General features: G+C 32.1%; 1 protein-coding gene across 5 annotated transcripts in view; it reads right to left on the bottom strand.

The window, feature by feature from the left end:
* The window catches only part of EIF2A (eukaryotic translation initiation factor 2A), a 33,167-nt gene that overhangs the window by 6,407 nt on the left and 4,619 nt on the right, over window positions 1-22,141 (bottom strand). For 2 of the 5 annotated variants that reach the window (XM_016156482.2, XM_036218997.1), the window contains exons 2-12: window positions 20,535-20,604; window positions 16,427-16,503; window positions 15,980-16,054; window positions 13,305-13,423; window positions 12,236-12,335; window positions 11,814-11,896; window positions 9,093-9,166; window positions 8,814-8,958; window positions 8,516-8,632; window positions 6,278-6,849; window positions 2,745-2,858 (exon numbers count right to left, since the gene is read on the bottom strand). In XM_016156482.2, coding sequence (XP_016011968.1) covers window positions 2,745-2,858; window positions 6,278-6,849; window positions 8,516-8,632; window positions 8,814-8,958; window positions 9,093-9,166; window positions 11,814-11,896; window positions 12,236-12,335; window positions 13,305-13,423; window positions 15,980-16,054; window positions 16,427-16,497 — 1,470 coding nt within the window. In that variant the 5' untranslated portion in view covers window positions 16,498-16,503; window positions 20,535-20,604. Of the gene's footprint in view, window positions 1-2,744; window positions 2,859-6,277; window positions 6,850-8,515; window positions 8,633-8,813; window positions 8,959-9,092; window positions 9,167-11,813; window positions 11,897-12,235; window positions 12,336-13,304; window positions 13,424-15,979; window positions 16,055-16,426; window positions 16,504-18,348; window positions 18,756-20,534; window positions 20,605-22,141 lie in introns of all 5 variants that reach the window. The other 3 variants (XM_016156478.2, XM_036218998.1, XM_016156480.2) reach the window with 2 other exon arrangements.

Raw genomic sequence — 22,141 nt, forward strand, 5'->3', positions numbered from 1 at the left:
TGTTAGGTCCTCTGTCCATTTTTTAATTGGATTTTTTTTTTTATTGTTGAGTTGTATCAGTTCTTTATATATTTTGGATAGTAGGCCCTATTGGAGGTGTTGTTTGCAAATATATTCTCCCATTTCGATGGTTATCTCTTTGCCTTGTTGATGGTATCTTTTGTTGTGCAGAAGCTTTTTAGTTTGGGTAGCCCCATTCATTAATGTTGCTACTTCCCTTGCCTTTGAGGTCAAATTCATAAAATTCTCTTTAAGTCCAAGGTCCATGAAATTGGTACCTATGTTTTCTTCTATCCAATTTATTGTTATAGGTCTTATATTCAGGTCCTTAATCCACTTTGAGTTAATTTTGGTGTGTAGTGATAGACACCAGTCTAGTTTCATTCTTTTGCAGGTGGCCTTCCAGTTTACCCTACACCATTTATTGAACAGCCTTTCCTTTTTCCAATGTATGGTTTGGGCTTTGGTGAAAATTATTTGTCCATATAAACATGGGTTTACTTCTAGACCCTCAAGTCTGTTCCATTGGCTTGTGTTTCTGTTTTTCTGCCTATGCCATGTTGTGCAATTACTGTCGCTTTGTAGGATAGTTGAAATCAGGCAGTGATACCTCCAGCCTTGTTCTTTTTTCTCAGGCTGATTTTGGCTATTCGGGGTCTTTTGTGCTTCTACACAAATTTGATGGCTTTTTGTTCTATTTCTTTAAAAAATGACAGTGGGATTTTGATGGGGATGGCATTAAATCTGTATAATGCTTTAGGTAATAAGGTCATAAACTCAGTTGATTCTTCCAATGCAAGAACACGAAATATCTTCCCATTTCTTTGTGTATTTTCAATTTCTTTTAAAAATGTCTTATAGTTTTCACTGTATAGGTCCTTCACATGTTTCGTTAGGTTTATTCCTAGGTTATTTTATTCTTTTTGCAGCAATTGCAAAAGGAATTTTTTTTTCATTTCTTTTTCTGAAAATTCATGGATTTTTGAACACCGATTTTGTATCTTGAAACTTTACTGTATTTATTATTTCTAATAGTATTTTAGTACAGTCTTTAGGGTTTTCTGTACAGAGAATCATGTTATCTACAAAAGTAACAATTCATTCCCTATTTGACTGCCTTTCATTTATTTCTCTTGCCTGACTGGTCTTCCTAGGACTTTCAATACTATATTGAATAATAGAGGTGGTAGCCAACAGCCTTGTCCGGTTTCTGATCTTAGAGGGAAGGTTTTTAGTTTTTCATCATTAAGTATATTAGCTGAGGATTTGTTATATATGGCCTTTACTATGTTGAGGTACTTTCCTTCTATACCAATTTTATGAAGTGTTTTAATCATAAATAGATGTTGTATCTTGTCAAATGTTTTTTCTGCATCTATTGATATGATCCTATTTTTATTCTTTATTTTGTTTATATGGTGTATCATATTAATTTATTTGCATATGTTGAACCATCCCTGTGCCCCTGGGATGAAGCCCACTTGATCATCTGTATAATCTTTTTAATGTGTTGTTGTATTCAATTTGTTAGTATTTTATTTAGGATTTTTGCATCTGTGTTCATGAGATATTGGTGTACAGTTTTCTTTTTTTGTGTTATCTTTACCAGGTTTTGGTATCAGAGTCATATTGGCCTTGTAAAATGAGTTAGGAAGTATTGCTCCGATTTTTTCAGAAGAGTTTGAGGAGAATATAGGTAATTAAATTTTCTTTGAATGTTTAGTAGAATTCACTGGTGAAGCCATCTGGTCCTGGACTTTTTCTTTTTCGTAGGTTTTTGATGATTTCCATTTCCATACTGCTGATCGGTCTATTTAGATTTTTCAGTTCTTCTTGATTCAGTCTAAGAAGACGGTATGTTTCTAAGAACTTGTCTATTTTTTCCAAAGTTATTAAATTTGGTGTTGTATAATTTCTCACAGTATTCTTGTGTTATCCTTTGCATTTCAGTGATATTTAAAGCTATTTAAAGATATTTCTGGAGATAAACTATATTAACTACAAAAGAATACACTGATATTTTAAGCCTAGATTTTTAGTAGAATATGTTTGCATATGCGATTCTACACCTTAAAACAATTACTTGCTTACCAAAACACATAAGCTAGCTAGAATAGTCAAAATTCAAGCATTACCAGCAAGATTGCATTGCTTGACTCTCAAATATGTAGTCACCACGGCGTCACTAACCAGATAGTCTCAGTCCAGCTGATCTCACTATCACTATACAAGCCATACAATTTGTCAATTATAATGATGTGGTTTGTCAACTACAAAAATCATATAAAATACCATTTTAGATCAACTACATTGTTGGGTACTTCTGGTGTTCAGATTCCAAAATGAATAATTTCCTATAGTAACATAATATTGATTGATAAAATGACTTTATAGTCATGTAGTTTCTGATCTCTCTTAACAAACACAAGTTTTCTATAAAGCAAACTATACCACTTCGCAAAGGCTCCATTAAAAAGGTCTATAGCAAGTAACACACATCATAATCCTATTAGGGTTTCAGGTTTTAAGGTCAGATCCAGTTTCCTTGATTCCCTATGATACACACAGGAAATACTTAAAAATTCATAAGCAAACACAAAACAAAGACATTCTGACAAAGTCTAACTCCAACTACATTTTATAAAATTATCAGTCAAGTCTTCAGAACTACAAAACTTTAAGGCTTAAAGCTAATTTAACAGCTTTTGTTTGTTTTGTTTTGAAGAGATTAGTGCCCCAAATACCTGCTTTGCAGCTTTCTTAGCCTCATGTTTCCTTTGATTTTTAAGGGCTGTTTTTGATAACGGCTTATCATTTCCTGGTTGTGGTTTCATATTCTGAGGTGGTTCTTCCTCATGCTATGGAAAATGTAAAATAAACAATTTTGAAATAGAGTCCATGTTTTTAAAAACATATACAACAAATTATACAATTTTGTTAGTATAGGATAAACTTATTTTAAATTAAATTTATTTTAAGATCACTGGCAAAGAATATTTCAAAACTCAGATTAGGAGTAGGCAAACTTCAACTGACAGGACAGATTTAATGAGGATCTTCATTAGCTAATAATCTAATGGGAGAGGGCAAATAAAAGCTGGCAAAATTTACTTTAGTTTTGTTTAGCCAATATTTTTCTTAGTACTACTACTGACACATGAGTCTTATACATCAAAAATCGCTTTTTCTGCAACCTTTTTGGATCTGACTACTGCCAACCAAAATCTTGTTCCCTCATCTGTTTTCTTTGCACAAAGAATTATTTACTAGATCTTAACTTGCAAACTTGGAGGTTAAAAAATTAAAAATAAAAGGAAATATAAAAACTAAAACAGACTGTAAGAAAACAGATCAAATAGGAAGGTGTAACTGCATAATTATAAATCCAGGATTAAGACAATAAAGAGGCCTATAAAAAAACTAACTTGTCAGACTATTCAATGAAAATAGACAATCATTTCCATCATTGGATAACCATCTATAAATTTTCTACAACAGAAAGAGGGTGAATTAAGTATAGAATCAATGAGGATCTACTGTATAACATGGTGACTATAATTGATAACACTGTATTATATGAGTGAAATTTGATGAGAGTAGAACACCAATGTTCTCATCCTCAACCCCCAAATTATCTATTTATTGATTCAGTCTTACTATTGTGTTAGTGTTAACTGTCTTAGACTCTCCCATACTTAACACATCAAAAGGATCTCATGTTTCTTGAGTACCAGATCTCATATCTGTGTTGTATTTAAAACTACTATGAGGAAATGGGCAGGGCTAAAACATTTACGATACAGAGGAATAAATAAGAAACCACAAAGTGACTTTATCTGAGCAGCTGTATTAACTATTTGAGATCATCAAAGTTCTATGTGTGTACATATCCTACTTGAAGCAACTGGAATATATAAGAACCCACATTTGTAGAATAGACAAATTTGGCGTGCAAGCCTCTTCCACTTCTTTTTTATGCCCACTGCATATAATACTAGTTAAGATATAATAATATTTACTGAACATTTGTATTACACATTGAAATTCTTTCCATAGTGGGCTCCACTATAGTACCTTGCTTTGGCTGAAAGTTTCTACTCATAAGAATTTCAAAAAATGGCAAAGCAATTAAAAATGATGTAAAAAAGGATGAGTTACAAATCTCTTTCATACTATCGGCATCATATGGCCACTTACAGACTTTCATTTTCGATAAAAAAAAAAAAAAAAGCCACTGCTATAGAACATGAGCTTTTCTTGCTTTAGTATTAGGTGTCTACTGTACACACGTTCATCCTTATTAATAAAATGTTTCTTCATTTATATCAATTATTATGGAACTGTTTTGATAAACACATAATAAAAGTGAAGGTTTTCTGAAAAGCCAAGAAATACTTCTTTAAGTATAATTTATATATGAATTTTTACATATATAAAAAGTAATTTTTTCTTTAAGGGGAAAAATCCCTTCTTTTTTCCTCCCTTCTGTTATATAACCCCTCTTTCCTTTGTGAAGTTATAGACTAGAATGTCTTTGTTTCTAGTAGTTCTTGAAGGTATTTTCTTTGTCATTTACCTAATTTCTGGAATTAGATACAAAAAAAATTTCTCATTAGTGGTAACTTCAACTAAAATGATTTGTTAGGATCGTATAATCACCATGTCACATACAAAAGCAGAAATTTAGTGGAAATCTTCTTCCCCACTTTAATTCCCCTTCCCACCCCCCACTTCCACCCCTGACCTATGGATGCTGCCGTTTCCCCTTAAGAACCGTATCTCTGAAGGCAGGGCGTCTCCTTCCACGTGCTCATGGCATGCACTGGGGGCCTGGCACACCCAGGATATGGTCTCTGGCTCTACCTGGGGTGCAAACCCAGGACCTTTTGCATGTAAAGAAGATGTGCCAACCACTATACTATGGAGCCACCCCCCTAGTGGAAATCTTAAATGTTAAAAAATGCTGGTTTTAAGAAGTTCTTACTGAGTTGTATCATAATTTTCAAATTATTATCTTTCTAATATTAATGTTTCTACCTCCCTCCACCAAAACAAACTAGTTTTATGGCTAGGGGATATACACCAATTCAGAATTTCTTCCTCTTGTGCTATCTTTCCCAGATTCAAAAAGCAGGCTAAGTTAAGGTTACTTCTGATTTTACCTTAGGTAAGGAAAATCAATCTCTCTCTCTCTCTCTCTCTCTCTCTCTCTCTCTCTCTCTCTCTCTATATATATATATATATATATATATGACAAATCTAAAGACTTACAATATACTTCATTTTCTCAACTAATATAATCATCAGAAATAGGGTTTAATTTTTAATATATATGTATATTTACAAAATAATACAACGAAAATGTTTAAACATTTCAATGGAGTCAAGAAGTCAGAGACCATTGCTACATTCTTTGGAAGAGGAAAGGTTGTTCCTTTGTTTTTGTTTCTGAGAGGGTTAGGAGTGGCACAAGGGAGGCATAAGAATATTTGTTCTTTGAAAAAGTATTTACTTCCCTGAGTGCCTAATAATTAAGTAACTATATATCTTGTTTACTTGGAACAGTCCCAGTTTACGCCTATTGTACCACCACTTTTCTAATAATAGACTTATAGAGCAGCTATACTCCTTAACATCTTCACAGAAATTCGGGCCATTTATTAAGCTTTCTCCTGAGCTCTGAAATTACATTTGAAAGTAGATAAGAAGAATCTGACCAATACTCTAGTCATAACTTTACAACAGAGGTGGGAACTGATGGCTTGAGGAAAACAAATGTGTTTTGTTTGAGCAAGAGTGTTTTAGAAATTGAGAAATTTCACATAAGCATCCAGACTTGTTTTGTCTTGAAAAAGCAAATATTTTGGCACACTGGGCCTAAAATCTCCTATAAAATAATCAGCTACTGTTATGTAGTTGCTATAGTCTTTCAAGAGGGTATGATCTCTCCCATTCACCATTCTCTCCTGGTCACCATGGCCTTGCGTTACCAGCCTAGCCTGAGAGGCATTTGAATTTGAGCCCACAAGCTACAAAGCCAGTGTGTCATACTCAGTTCTATCTTTCCCAGAGATGCAAAATGTGATTTACTTTAAATTAACCACTTTGTCAACTAGCAATATGAGCTGCTCACCATTTTCAGCAACAGGTTCTCCATGGATTCTACTGTAGACTTTATATTCTAATCAGGTACTAAGTAACAAGAACATGTGAAAAAGATCCAGAGAACTCCACACACTGAAAAGCCTTTTCTTACCAAAGTAGTAAAACTACTTACCAGTTTAGAATTGGTGTTTGGTTTATTTCTTAAAGCTGGGGGTCTATAAGCTGTTGCAGCTTTCGGTTCTTCATTGGGTACATCACTTGGAACTGCTTGGTAGCTTATTGTTTTTGTTGGAAATATTCCATCTAAAAATGGCTGCCAAGAAACCTGCCATAATTCTGCATTTGATGGCACATCATACTTGTGCAAGACAGAGCCAGTATAATGCCAAATCTTAAACCCATTATTAACACGTAATCTGGGAGCACACGTAGCTGTCAGAATATGCTCGCCGTCTGGGCACCAAGCAAAATATGTAGAATCAGAGGCGACTGGTTTTGAAATAAGTTTGTAGTTTTTAACATCCCACACTTCCATTTGTCCCCTCAGATTTCCAAATCCAGCTAGTACTAATATATGCCCATGAGGGCTATAGTAGGCTGCATTACGAGGACCAGTTCCAAAGTCAAACACAGGATCACATTTCAAGTTGAAAATTGTCGCTTTGGCGGGCATAAAACCATAAACAGCACAAAACTCAGTAGAACTAGAATTCCAAACTACATCATAAATTGGGCCGTTTTTTGCTAGAAAAAGAATACAAAACCCAAATTAGCAAAAGAATTATATAATATTTATTAGCACAAATTATAATTATACAATACTTAAACATATCGAAAAATAAAAATAACCACAAAAATAATCCAAACATGTCATGGTAGATTGAAATTAAAATATTTATATGAGATATTATGGAGATAAATATACAATCATAAATTTATTTAAGAACTCCTAACGAACCTTAATTTTTTGTGTGTTAAAGGTATTTATTTTTTAATTTTTATTTTTCAATTAGAATTAACATTCAATTTTATTTTATATAAACCTGAACTTCTTTCACATTTTGGCAATGTGCGCTCCTAACAGCATAAGTTACTATTAACAAACTAGTTTTTATTGAAAGAGGTAGTAATATATGCACATACTGATAAAAATATAAACTATATAAAGACATGCCACAAGAATAAGTCTCTCTATACAAAGACAACCCTCTGTTATATCTCTTGCATATCCTCTCAGAATGTTTTTGTTGAAATTAAGCAACTCTCTCTTAAACATATACATACACACAAAACCCCAAAGTTCTAAACCTTTGTTGTTTCATTTAATACTCTGGCTTGGAGGTTTTTCTATACAAGCACATTGAGATCGGCTTGATTCTTTTTCAGTTGCACTGTATTCCATTACAAACCTTGATGCATATACACCACTGTGAGTGTTCTGCATCTGTAGGAGTGAAACTGCCTGCTCAAAGGTGCACATACTTGATAACATACCATCAAAATGCCCTTCAAAGAAGTTGTACCAATTTACACTATCAATAGTTTTTGTTTTCTGGCTTTATTGCAATATAATAGACAATTAGTTGCTTGTATTTACATTGTACAAGTCAATGAATTTTTTCAATTATACTTGGCATACAATAATATATTAGTTTCAGTTGTACAACATAGTGATTAGAGATCTATATAACTCAGTGATCACCCCGCTAAATCTAGTGATTGCCCCTTACACATTTATTATATTATTATTTCCTTATGCTACACTTTAGATCTCCATGTCTATTTTGTAACTATCCATTTGTACTTCTTAATCCCTTTGCCCTTTTTCACCATCCTCCCAAACCCCCTCCCATTTAGTAGCCCTCAAAAAAACTCTATCTATGAGTTCATTTCCGTTTTTGTTGTTATTGTTCTTTAGATTCCACATGTACATGAAATCATTTGATATTTGTCCTTCTCTGACTAACTTCATTTAGCATAATACCTTCTAGGTCCATCAAGGCAATATCTTTTTTCATCCCTTTCCTTTTAGTCTGTGTGTATCTTTTCATCTGAAGTGAATCTCCTATAGGCTACATATGTAGGGGTCTTATTTTTATTTATTTATTTTTATCAATTTAGCCACCCTATCTTTTGGTTGGAGCACTTAATTCTTTTCCATTTGAGGTACTTGTTGGTAAATATGTAGTTATTATCATTCTTTATTCATGTTTTTGATACATTTTTTCTTCTTAAAGGAGTCTAACATTTCCTGTACTACTCGCTTGATGTTGGTAAATTCCTTTAGCTTAAAGGTTATAAAATACGTGAAGTTTATCACTTGATCAAGAATTTAGATAACATCATCTTTATAGCATAGTATTTCTTATCATCATTGTTTTTATCAAAGGAAGACTGCTGAAATACTTACGTAATTGTACTACTGCGCTTTCTCCATTGGTTGCAATGTAGTGCAGGGTTTGTTCCCCATAGTAGGAAGCTCCTGTCTTGTCAACATCTGTACTAGCTATTACCAATACAGCAGTAGCTACAACAGTAAAAACTTTAATTAGATTTAATACACAAATGAATCTAATGGTAATAAAAAAATATTAAAAAATGTAACAGACTCATATATTTTCATTAAATAAGCATTTTTTTCTATACACACAGGATTATAAGTCTAAATCATATGTGATACGCAAAATGAGAAAATACATTTATCATACCTTTTTTATTCCATAGCATTGTAACCTTATCAGCCTTGAAGAAACTTTTATTGGCTAAAGCTGCATGAGGTCCATCAAAGTTGGGGTACTGATATAATCTAACAAATGAAGGTGCGCCCTTACTTCCTGGAACATAGACAGCCACCTAAGATACACGAACATAAATCATTATTTAATTTTTTGAAGCATATAAACCAAGATGAACATGTTTTACAGTCACTAAAGACTAAGAAAAGGTTTAATCTCAAAATATTACACATGAACAAAAACAGCAATTACCTTGTATGGTTGGGGTCCAGGTGATAACACAAAATCATTAATTTTTTGCAAATGCAATTTATTTGCAATTGTATCTAAAAAAAAGTAAATGGTGTTAGGTTGATAAGAGAAACAACAGTGATATGTTTAATTCTGAATGCATTATAAAAGGTTAATGCAATTATACACTAATACTTCTCATTGTAATCTCATGTAAGTGAGGCAGAGCAACAGAGTGAAGCATGGCATTGAACAGACAGACCTACACTTGAATTCCTACTCAGTCATTTCTAGCTGTGTGACTTTGGGCAAGTAATGAGATTATACACCTAATTCCTAGGGATTGATTTTTAAGAGTGCAGTGCTTGGCACATAGTAGGTATTCAATAAATGTCAGTTCTCTTCTCTTCAACCTATGAAATAAAGTAGTTTTAGAGCTCATTTGATGAGAAAGATGATCCGCTAACTGTAGAATGTGGATATGGAAATTCTGTAACTAATCACATGATAATGATGATCACAACAAGAGTAACGATGGCTGATATTTATTGAATGCTAATTCTGTCAGGCAGTCAGAACCCATGTTGTAAACAATACTGCTCTCTTAGTTAATGGGATCAAGAGCTATTCCTCTTTCTTTGTTCAAACTCAGAGATCAATAGCTGTTCAAAAGTAGCATACAACATTGCCAAACTGGCAATCCCCTTCTTTTGGCATGCTCAAGAAGAAGAAAGTAAGATAAGTATGCAAGTGAATCCAACTTAATGGGGCAGGAATGAGTCTCAAAAGTGGGAAAATGAAGTGTATGGCTATAATGATTGTGTGAATAATGCTCAAAATCAGCTTGTGCACCATCTTTAGTACATGTAAATCAAGTTACCAATTCCTATTCTACTTCAATGTATTCAAAAGTGTACATTCACTAATGGGATATTCTAAGGACAAAAGGAACTGAAAAACTTTTTAAAAATTATTTTCAGTAATCATGTTAGTGGTATTATTGCTGATATTGCTATTCAAAGAATAGTGTGGTTAATGTGGAAGAAAGCAAATGAATGTGATATTCTCAAACTATCACCTCTGGTACCCCAGGAAACCAGGATTTCTGGTAATAGCAAAAGGAAATACAGATGTAAGATAAAAAAAAAACAAAAACAAAAACAAAAAACAGGAAAAAAAGGGCCTAGAAACAGTGATCAACACAGTAGCAAAAAGAACCCTCTACACCCAAACTGTGGTCTCCAAATACTACTTCCCACTAAAAGCAACCAGAGTATCATGAAGAATTGGCTGATACTAGATAATATAGAAAATACGATAATCCTAGAACTCCTTGTTTTACCATATAGCAAAAAAGTCATTAAAGACTAATTGACCAAGGATGGGATAATTTGAGCATCAATAATAACTGCAATAGATTGACACATCGCATATCCTTCAATTCATAGCTCATAAGGATGGGGGTGGGAAGTAAGGAAACTAAGTGGTTGCTGTAAAGATTGCTAGAGAAAGAACTCATTATATGAAAAGTGATAAAGGGAAAGAATATTTATCCTGCCTTTCCTATGTAAATGGCACCACTAGGTAACCAAATAGTAGATGGAGGAATTTCTTTACAGAAGTAGCATAGCTAATAAATGAAAAGAGAGGAGGGTAATCAGAGTATCACCAATTTGCAACTACTCCATGAAATAATGGATCTAGGCATTGAACATTAATGTCAGTTAATCTTACAAAATTAAAGACAATAAGATAGTATATGCTTCTTGAAAAAAGACCTGAATATTGCCTTACAATGTAGTCATCTCAAAAAAAAGAACCTGTAGCTGACCATCTCTAGATCCAAATTAGCTACTTAAAGGAGACAGATGCACATGTTAAATTATAGGCTGGGATACAACAGCAAAATTCAAACTGTGGGAAAATACACCAGACAAGTAACCTTGTTTACATAATAAACTGCAAGGGGGAAAAAAGATGGGGTGGGAACCTATAGCTTAAAAGAAACTTAAAAGATATATCAGTCATTTGCAATGTGAAGAACCTTATTTGGAACCCGAGTTTTAAAAAACATATATAACATTTGCAATTATCAGAAATTTAAACACTAAATCAGCATTTTATAATCTCTGATAATGGTCTTTTTGGCCAAGTTAAAAAAAAATTAATACGTCTAACCTTCAGAGATACATACCGAAATATCTACAGGTCAAATTATATGATCTCTAGGATTTGCTGTAGCAGAATAAGAGATGGAACATGAATAGATGTATGGATGAAGTAGAACTGGCAATGGGTTGATAGTTATTAGGACTAGGTGTCTACTTTTATGTTTGAAATTCTACACAATGAAACATTCAAAAAATTTGTATCACAAACTTTCAGTAGTAAATTCAGAAAGATATTCAAATGTCTTAATTTAATAGAAACTATTAGAAAACTTATTATAAAAGAATATCTTTGTGTTATAAAATTTCACTAGCGTTTTTGTTATTCAAATGAATTTATATAATTATTTATATCTTATATATTAATATAATATGTATTATATATAGTACATGTTATATATTATGTAATGTATGTAATATATATACTATGTGCAGCATACATATTGATATACAGTAATATATTAATATTAATACATTAACAGTTTTTTGGAGAACTCTAAGATGCCACATAAGGCAATAAAAATTATATGTACTTATAGTAAATAATAAAATTATTTCATAAATCTTTCCATACTTAAATTGTTGTTTTCAAAGAAGTGAACTTCATTGTTAACATTTCGGGCACAAACAGTTTCATCTTCTGACCAGGATGGACACCTACATTGAAAAGAAAGAGTATAAGAAAAATGTAGACAGAATGTTATATCACATGCTAACATGTTAAAACTTATGATATTGCTTACTATTTCAGGAAAAATACTTATAATATGATGTTGTCAGTTACTAATAGTTTTAGTCACCATATGTAAAAATATTGTTCATTTTTATTCAAATACTAAATAAAGATCAAGTGTATTACATTCTTACATACAAAATCCTTGAAGATGTGTTGGTTTGATAAGTTATTTTCTAAACAAATACCAAAGAAACAAATATTATACAATGAAGATATTAAAATATTTCATAAATAATTAGTATTTTAAAGCATTTACTTACCAATTTTGCATTTTTTTCTGGATGAAAGACTTCAAACATGTCCCAGTTTTTATATCATAAAGTTGTAGGTTAGGAATCCCAGCTGTGCCATCTTTAGAAGCTGCAATAAAAACAAAATGTTTGCAGTAACTGTCTCCTAACACTAGTACAAAAAATTTCATTCTCAGAAAAAATTTGAACAAGATTATAAAGAGGAAGTAAGAGAGTTGCTTGAAATCAACTTTCCCCACTAGCTTTAATTATGGATTTAATTGTCCATTCCTAAAGCCATGACAATACGATAGCTGCATGAGCAAAAGTTCAGCATTTCTGAAATGAGTTAAGAATACTTAAGAAATTTCTTGTTTATTAGGTTTGACATGGTTTGCTGATAAATGAATTAAACTGTCTTACTATGAAAGCTTTTGTCTATAAGTCACATACACAAAAATAGTTATAAGATTCATTAGAGTCTACGCCTCTTGAATGAATAAACTCAGGTTTATAACCCAATAAGAAACTATGATCACATATTTACCCAAAAATATCCACATATCATTCGAAAATGTTTTTTAAAATAAACTCTTATACCAATTCCCAATATTTTATTACTCATCTATGAAGCACAGCTTTATAAAATGTTCACTTAACATATTATTATCTCTCTAAATGTGTTAGAAAAAGGCACCATTTCCTATTCTTTGTCATATCACTATATATTTCTTAAAGTTGTATCTACTTACTGTACTTCCTCCCTCCTTTATAATGATTATTTTATAGGTTACTACTATTCTTAATTTTTGAGATCTCTATCCAATGGTTGTTTATTTCCTAAAATTTCCCTTGGCTTTTTCTTTTTCTCTATCTTATGATGGATCTGTTCAGTAACTTACTATATGTTGAAATTACTTAAAGTACATCACATTTGGGGAATACAAGATTTATTAAAAATAAATCTGATTAAAAATATTCACACACTACTTACTATCATAAACATTAATTAATTTCTTATAAAGTTATAAACTCTCTTTTTTCCCCACTGAATTAAACTGGTTATGTCAGAATATTTTTATAATTGAAAAGTACTTACTAGTGTAAGGCTGCCACGTGGCCAGGACAGTGTTTTTTGGTGAGAATTCAAGGCAAACTACCTTTGGGAGGTCGAAGGAGTGCAGTAGTCCCTTGTTAGTGACATTGGTAACATTTATTCTGGTTTCAAAAGAAATTACTTCAGCAACAGAATAACGTTTTATAATAGCAAGCACTACCCAAAACATTCATACCTCCTTTCAAATACAGATTACTCTTAAGAGTTCATTTTCTACAAAAATCAATTTTTGGTTAGTTCTAAAAAATATCCAATAAACACCTTAATGGAAAAAAGTGTACATTTTACCAAAAGACCTGTAAATAAGGTTGGTGTTGAGAAATAATATAGAATTAGTAGCAAGACACAACAGTTGACTCCACCTTCAGCTGAAAACGAAACAACAGGCCTTTAAGTGAACAGAGCTAACTTACAAACAATCTGAGGTATATCAAACGAAAGAGAAAACAGAGGTGCTGAAACAAAAGTATAAAATTTAAATAAATAGAAGCTGTAGCAACTGAGAAAATCAGCAAAGAGATTTTTGATGTCTATTATAATTTCTGAAGCAGTTTCCGAAAGATAGGACTATAAGAGTTATTGTGGTATAATAATGACAAAAATTACAATTATTTAATAAAAGCAGTTTCCATTTTTTTGGATGCTTTCTACGTACCACGTTCTGGTCTAACAACTTTATATACATTTTCTCATTTACTCCTCGCGACAGCCGTATAAGATGGGTATTATCATCTCCATTTTAAAAATGGTGAAAATGAGGGCTTAGAAAATTAAAAAGTTGATGATTTGCCCAAGATCATATTACAGATAAATGCCAAAGCCAAGCTTTAAAACCAGTTTGGCCTGACTTGCTATTATGTTCTCTCTGGAATTAAAAAAAAATACTCCATCTTATTCCAGAAATTTGTTTAAAGTTACTTTGTTCTACTAAAGTTTGAAGACATTGGGTTAAGACAAGCAGAAATTGGTAAGAATAAATGATTACTGCACACTGTTAAAACATACACGTGATTTTTTTACAACTTACTATAATATACACATTTTAAAATGACATGAAGCTTTTCTGTTGTTGATAATCTAAAATAGTTATTATTAGTTTAATAAAGTTTATTTTAATTTTTTAAAAAACTACATATTCAAGGAAAAATCATTTATAGTTTCTTAGTTAATCATGAACTCAGTAAAGACCACAATCAATACACTCCACCTGTTTCTCTTGACCCAGGAACATTATATATCATTATGGCCACAGAACTTTAAATGCTAGAAGATGGACACAACATATGGTGACATATTAAAAGGATTCAGAGTTGAATCCAATAGAAAGACAAGTGAGGATATGAATGAATATATGAAATAATTAATAATAGTGTCAAGGTGAAAACAGACTTACTCAACAAACTCTAAGCTAGACTAGCTCCAAAAGATAGTAGACAATTAAAGGACGTATTGTATGTCTCATTAGATGATAAATTTCTCTTAACTCATTACTCAAATAGTATAAACTAAAATGTAGATTAAAAAAAATAAAACTCAAATACCCACAATAGGTTACACACACACACACACACACACACACACGCACACACACACCTTGAGATACATCCTTTCTTCCAAGCTGAGATGAAGACTGCATGTCAACATTGTGGATAAGACTCAATACGTTTATATACTTAATAATTGGAGAGTAGAAGTTTATTGGCTGGACTTAAAATCTTGAAAATATAAACCGATTAATATTTTTAATTATAAACGCTAATTCTGCCAACTACTTATAGTCATAAAAGGTGAATCGACCAATTCAACACAATATTTTTAGCATTAATTTTTAAAAATCATGTGTTTAATCCAATCTGACCTGATAGTTCTAAGTCTTCAGAATACATTACCACTGTATTAAAAAACAAAAAACAAAAAAACACACATTTAAAATGTACTTTTGAAACCAATGTACATATTTTCTCCCTTTAAAAAAAAAACCTAAGATATTATATCTGGTTAAGAAAAACAAAAATAACTTTAAACCAAGCAACAAATACTTGGGCATTTTCCTGGTTTTGTAAACTACGGAAAAATTAAAAAGGACTTGTTTTCTTAACAAAATTATGAGCATTTAATCAAAATACTTATTTTATTGCAAGACTAATTTTGTAATCTGATTATTTTATGTAATATACATTATACTAAACATATTTCTGAAGAACTTACAAATACTTAAATAATATACTTTTATATAAAATAAAACTAATAGCAATAACTGCAATTGTTACTAATAGCAAAAGTATCTAAATCTAAGATAAATAATCAAAGAATTACACTCTAAGTTTTAGTGTAAAACTTAAGAAACTCTAGTACCTTAGAGCACTATTTAAAACAATCTGTCAAAGTTTCTTCAGTATTAAATTAATTGCCCTTTTTCATATGTTACTTTTTACTTTGAAGTAACTAGATAATTCAAAGGAGTCATAGCACATAAATAGAAACTAACAACTTTGGAGGTATTCTATGGAAGTTGTATAGTAGATAATACCTAACTGCATCATAACATTAAAAGATGAACTTTACTAATGACAGCCAAATACATGTTATTCAAATAATGCCAGTTATGTATTATATTCATGACATATACATAAAATGTTATATAAATGAACACTAACTTTTCTCCATTGCCCCAGGCAAACAAGGTCCCATCCTTACTAAAGGTGTAGACTTTACAATTTTTTCCAGATTCCCTAAAAAGGACAAGAAAAAAAGTTTAAATTAATAAGCATTAATACTTTTTTAAAAATCTGATTCAAAATCCACAATCTTACTACAAACTTAATGACTAAGAACTTACATAAATTTTAGAAAATAATTCCAAAATGATTTAGTCTACCAAAACACTTTATTTCTTAAAATGCAGTGTCAACAACCACTGTAAAGCAAACTGGAAATTGATTTTATATTAAGAGATCAATCTTAAAGAAAAAGAGACCTTCTGGATGAATATCTAGTTTGTGTGACAACCCCCAAATGTAAGCGAATGTAGAAGTTACCAGCTGTCAGCCCTGATATTGAGAGGATTTCAACATGGATACTTTGTGAATAATGACCCAGATTACCTGCATAACAAAACAATGGTGGCTAGAATATCCCCAAGTGGCCAAGAATTTGAAGGGCAAATATCTTCCATTAATTTCTATTGTGTAGAGACAGAAAATATACAAATAGAGGATCTTCACATTAAATAAATGCAGATACAGGATTCTGTAAAAAACATACCTGTGAAAATCAGATTCTTGGCAATAATCTATCAAATGATCAAAACTTTAAGTACCATTTCTCTCAGCTGGAGGTGGCTATGATGAGGACTTCCCCCGGTGATAATGAAGATTCAACAGAAATATATATGTGTGTACATGTTGATGTCCATATGTGTAGTCACAACATTAGATCAAAACTTCATAGCTAATAAATATTTCAATTATTAAATATCGATGCTTGAGAACTGACCAGTATATCCCTCTTAAACTGAATACTATTTTTACATTAATTTATCTGAAGATAACATTTGTGTTTCTGCAATCCCACAATAATAGTAGTTTATACTCAGTCTGTGGTCACCAAAATTATTTTTTCTCTCTCACAAAGAACGAACAGCTGTGATCAAGATGTCCTCCATCGAATAACCGTGTGACTCATTTTTGAATCTTAAGGCAGAATTTAAAATTACCATATTAAATTCAACCCAGGTTTTGGCATCTTATTCCAACCTACTAAAATATATTTACATTTTGATTTTCTTTTTTAAAACATTAGTTATTCCTTACAGATTTATGAAATGTATAAATTATAAAATACCAATCAAAGCTAACATCTAAATTAATTATAAGAATGTTGAATAAGCTCTGAACAAGGTCCTGTAGCTCACCAACAGGCCTTGCCTTGAACTAAAATCAACTCATTAATCAGCTAATTTCACAGATCTTAACCAACGACAACTCTGCCATGATTATCACCCAACCAAAAGACTTTGTCCTTTCTCAGATACTTTGCTAAAATCATTTTAATGGTTCTGATGTGTCCCGAAATTCTACTCAAAAAGGAGATGGAGATAAGATTGAAAAAATTTGTTCTTAGAAAGCTCATTTTGACTCCAATAATCACCCCTTATCTCAATGATTATAAACTGCCTTTTTAATAATAACTCATTCTAAAATTTTGTTTAAGATTGAAGGCAAGCTTACTAGACTATAGTACACAGAATTTAATTCTTTTCCTAATCTTGGCAATTGGGAAATTTTGTCTATTTCCTTCTGGTACAATTTTTTAAATGAAAAATGTCAAATATACACAAAAAATAGAAAAAAAGTATGATAACCCACCCATGTACCTATCATCAAGCTTAAATAATTATTAACTCATGGCCAATTTTGTTTAATCTACTCCCTATTTTTATATTTAAAGTCAAAATATTTTAAAGCATCTCATATCATTTTACTTTATACTTCAGTATGTATCTCTAGACTAATGACATTTTAAAAGAACAATCACCACCACGCCACTTCATCTCACAAAATATTTATCTTTTAATACCCTGTACTTGAATATCTGTTTTTAAAGGTTCCCCAGGTCATTCTAATGTGCAGCCAAATCTGAGAACCATTCATCTAAAAGCTTGATTAGAATCAGGTTTTGATTTTTTTTTAACCTTCATAGAAGTATTATGTAGCTCCTACTGAAATTCACTGAGACACACAATATCTTCTCATTCTACTCTTAGTGATGCTAAGATTATATTGGACTCATTATGTGCCTCCTCAGATTCACCTAACCCTTCCTGCTCTCAGGCATCACTCATTCAATAAAGAGATCTGGCTACCTCATCTCCTAACACCTCTGGTTGTCTGATTTCCCAGGAGTGAGGGCCTTATTTCAGCATGGCTTCTATTATGACTACTGCAGTAGCAGGAGGAAGAGCTCTAGCATTTAGATTCATCCCACAAAGACCAAGAGAAGCTGTGGCCACATATAAATTTCTCACCTTTTCTCTCCACAACAGATTTTTTGGAGGCACAGTGGTTCCATATGGCCTCTGGAGACATTCTGCATGACCAAGCAAGCTGGCTGTATTTTGGGCCAGTGCATCCCAGGTTATATTTACTTTCACTTCTTTGCCTCATTCCTTTTTCTCTTCATTCTTACTGCCTTGGGATTGCATAGCCCAATGAAGTATAGTACAAAAGCTTTGACATAGATTGTTTATTCTAGAGTAGTGATTTTCAAACATTAATGTGCACACAAATCAGCTGAGGCTCTGGTTAAAGTAGAGACTCTGATTCAGTGAGTTGGGTAGGGACTGAGATGTTACATTCTGCACCAGTTCAAGGTGATACCAATATGGCTAGTCTGGGACCATGCCTCCTATAACAAGGTTCAAGAGAACTGGTTCTAAAAAAAAAAAAAAAAAACTGGTCAACAGATTCAGGTGACGTCAGCCGGATTATAAAGTTCCTCATCAACAGTTCATCCTCTAGTTTCAGCATCTTTCGATGATCATTTGCCTAGATTGGCGTTTCTCAAAGTGGGGTCCCCAGATTGTAGCACTAAAATTACCTGGGAATTTATTAAAAATTCCAATTCTTGGCCCACCCCAGGTTTAATGAATCAGAACATCTGGGGCAAGAACACCAACGTGCTTTAACAAGTTTTTCAGAGGATTCTGATCCATGCTAATGTTTGATAACCAGTGATACATGATTTCTTTAGGATTACAAAATAGCGATTATCTAATTCCATTATTCCTTCTCCATTTGTTAATTGGAATTCTTCTATAAATAAGTTTTCCTCATCAACAATTTGATTACTCTGAAAAAGTCTGTACAGGGAAAGGCAAGATAAATGCTGATTCCTTCTTCATACTGATCAATTTTCAAAGTAATGAAGGAAGACCACATCGATCTTTTATAATGACTAATAAGATTTAGAGGAAGGGGGATTGGGAGGGGAGTGTTTATATACTTGACATGTCTTAATCTTTTCAGCCATAATTCTTCTTAATGCTCAAACTTTCTCATCTTTGGCTGGTGTGAACCTTTCAAGTTGACTTCTGTGACACTTTAACAAAACTCCATTGGTCTGTTATAGCTTCCTTGCTTTCTGCCACTGCATGTCTCTAGCTCAATTTGTACATTTTCTGCCATGACCTGGAGTCGGCCACTTCTCCAAGAAACTAGTTCCCTGTAGTGAAGAATAGTGTTTAGAGATCACAGTCTGTGAGGCAAGGGTAGTCATTGCTACTAGGTTATCACTGCTTCTAGACCTTTTCAGTGGACAGAACTAGGAAACATAAGTTATTTTATGGAAAAAAACAATGAGTTTCTATTTGATATTATTTAAATCTATCCCTTTAATGTTATGCTGAAAATCTTGGTTCCTAATAACATTAATATAACTATTTCTTTGATCCTACAATAGATTTAAAACGACATTATCAATTTTCCGTAAACAATAAAACTATTGAATGCATTTAAGAATTTTGCAGGTTATGATCTGCTCATGCTACCAACTCAATATAAACTTAGGTTTACTTGTTTTCATTTTCCATTTTAATTAATTTATATTTTAATTAATTAAGTTTTATTGAGGTAACATTGGTAATTTTTTAAAAATGTAAAACAATAACATGGTTCAAAATCAAAAACAATAGATACCAAAGTTCAATCACAAACATGTCTTCTGCATTCTGTAATTCTCTTTCCCCCTACAAATAATCACTCTGATTAGTTCTGGTTTACCTATTTACTGTTTCCTTTTGGGAAAAATACATCTGTCTAGTTATATATTTTATATAATTTTATCCATAGTTCCTTCCTGTCTTATACCTTTTTCATTCTATGATTTCATTAATATTATAGGCAGTGGTTTGGCTATTAGATTTGCAAGTTTTTCCTCATTTCCTAAGATAAAATTCTTCTAAGCTAGAGGTTTGAACTCAATTACACTACCGTCTACACTTTTTCTTTTAAAAATGATTAAGCTATTATTTTCAAATCTAAAAATCATTTTTCTTAATAAAGAATATGCCTTCTTTCCATCTTCTATTAATATTACACAACATGTCCCAAAAAACTAGTTGTTCTTTTTCTTTCTTGTTCAGAATATAACACCAAAAATAATTTAGAATGTATTATATAGTTCTCTATAACATCACAACAAAATAAACCATACCTTGGAAACACTGTGCTTTCTGTAAAATGTGGTGGTCCATTCACCATGTACAGTCCTTCTGATCCTCGGACTAAAAGATAAAATGGAAAGAACCACTAGGACTTTGTTAATAAATACTCAGTTACCACATGTCTTAAAAAAACAGAAAGCTTTTGGCCAAAGTGTTAGTGAAATTATTAAACAGTTCTTAGAACTACAGAGTATTAGCATTAAAAGGGCACATATTTTTTTTACCCTACTGCATGAAATCATATAACTGCTGATAAATAAATAGGCAATGCAATAGACTAAATGTCTGTGTTATCTCCCAAATCCTCACGTGAAACCCTAATCTTAATGTGACGATATTTGGAGACGGAACCTTTGGGAGGTAATTAGGTCATGAGGGTAGAACTCTTGCGAATGGGATTGGTGTCCTTACAAGAAGAGTCCAGAGAACTAGCTAGCTCTCTCTCTGTCATGTGAAGATACAAGTTGGCAGTTTGCAATCTGGAAGAGGGACCTCATCATAACCTGACATGGTGGAACTCTGATCTCAGATTTCCGGTTTCTAGAATAAGGAAATTTCTTTTGTTTATAAACCACCCAGTCTATGGTACTTTGTTATTAGAGCCCAAACTAAGACAGGTAATTCCTCTCATTTCTTTTCCTATAAATCATATTCATTTAGTCTCTAAGGAGATTACTTTAATAAATCTCCTTTTATCTGTTTTTCAAGAAATCTATGCATGTGCACTGAGATACACCATTCATATTTATATTCATTTAAATGGAAAAAAGTGACCTTAGTATTGTTTTCACATGATTTTAAATCTCATTTTTCAGAATGTATGGATGTTGGAAACAGAATGAAAAGCTGAGTCTAAGTTCAACCTTCTTTGAATCAGCTTACTCTCTCAAGTAACTTCTATAAATAAAAACTCCAAATTGTAACTGTCATCAGTGAAAGGCAGTTGTGCTGTAGTAGAAAGGACATGAACTCAAAGGCAAACTTTTGTACCTCTCTGGCTGTGGTACCTTGGCCACATTACTACCTCTAAATCTATGCCCTAGTCTATAAAATGTGTTTTACATAAAATAATAACATGAAAATATAGTATATATTCAAAGTTCTTTTAAAAAGTAAGGCATTACTTATATATTTACAATTTCTCAAACTAAGAGAGCGAATGGGACTAGAAACATTCATTTACAAAGCCCTCAATGATGGTAATACCCAAAAATATTAAATGGGAACAAAATCCAAGATTAAATAAGCAAAAACATCTATAGAACTAAAATAAAAATAGCCGAATTAGAAGTTTCTAAAGCTGAATCAACTTAATTCATTAATCTATTCAATAAATGCTTATTGGGAAAAAAACTACCTGCCAGACCCTATGTTGAGAACTGGAGATACAACAGGGAGGAAAATCAGCCTTTTCTCAGACCTCATTAATCGAATACTTAGTCAAATATATGGAATACTATACCTGTGCTTAGTGCTACAAAGGAAAGATATATAGGGCAAATAGAGTGAATAATAATAGAGTTTTGATCTAAAAATGGAAGATTATGGAATGTGTCCTTGAGTAAGTCATTTGTGTGCTGAAATACAAAGGAGGAAT

This window comes from Rousettus aegyptiacus, unplaced genomic scaffold, assembly GCF_014176215.1.
Source record: "Rousettus aegyptiacus isolate mRouAeg1 unplaced genomic scaffold, mRouAeg1.p scaffold_m13_p_4, whole genome shotgun sequence".
Lineage (NCBI taxonomy): Eukaryota > Metazoa > Chordata > Mammalia > Chiroptera > Pteropodidae > Rousettus > Rousettus aegyptiacus.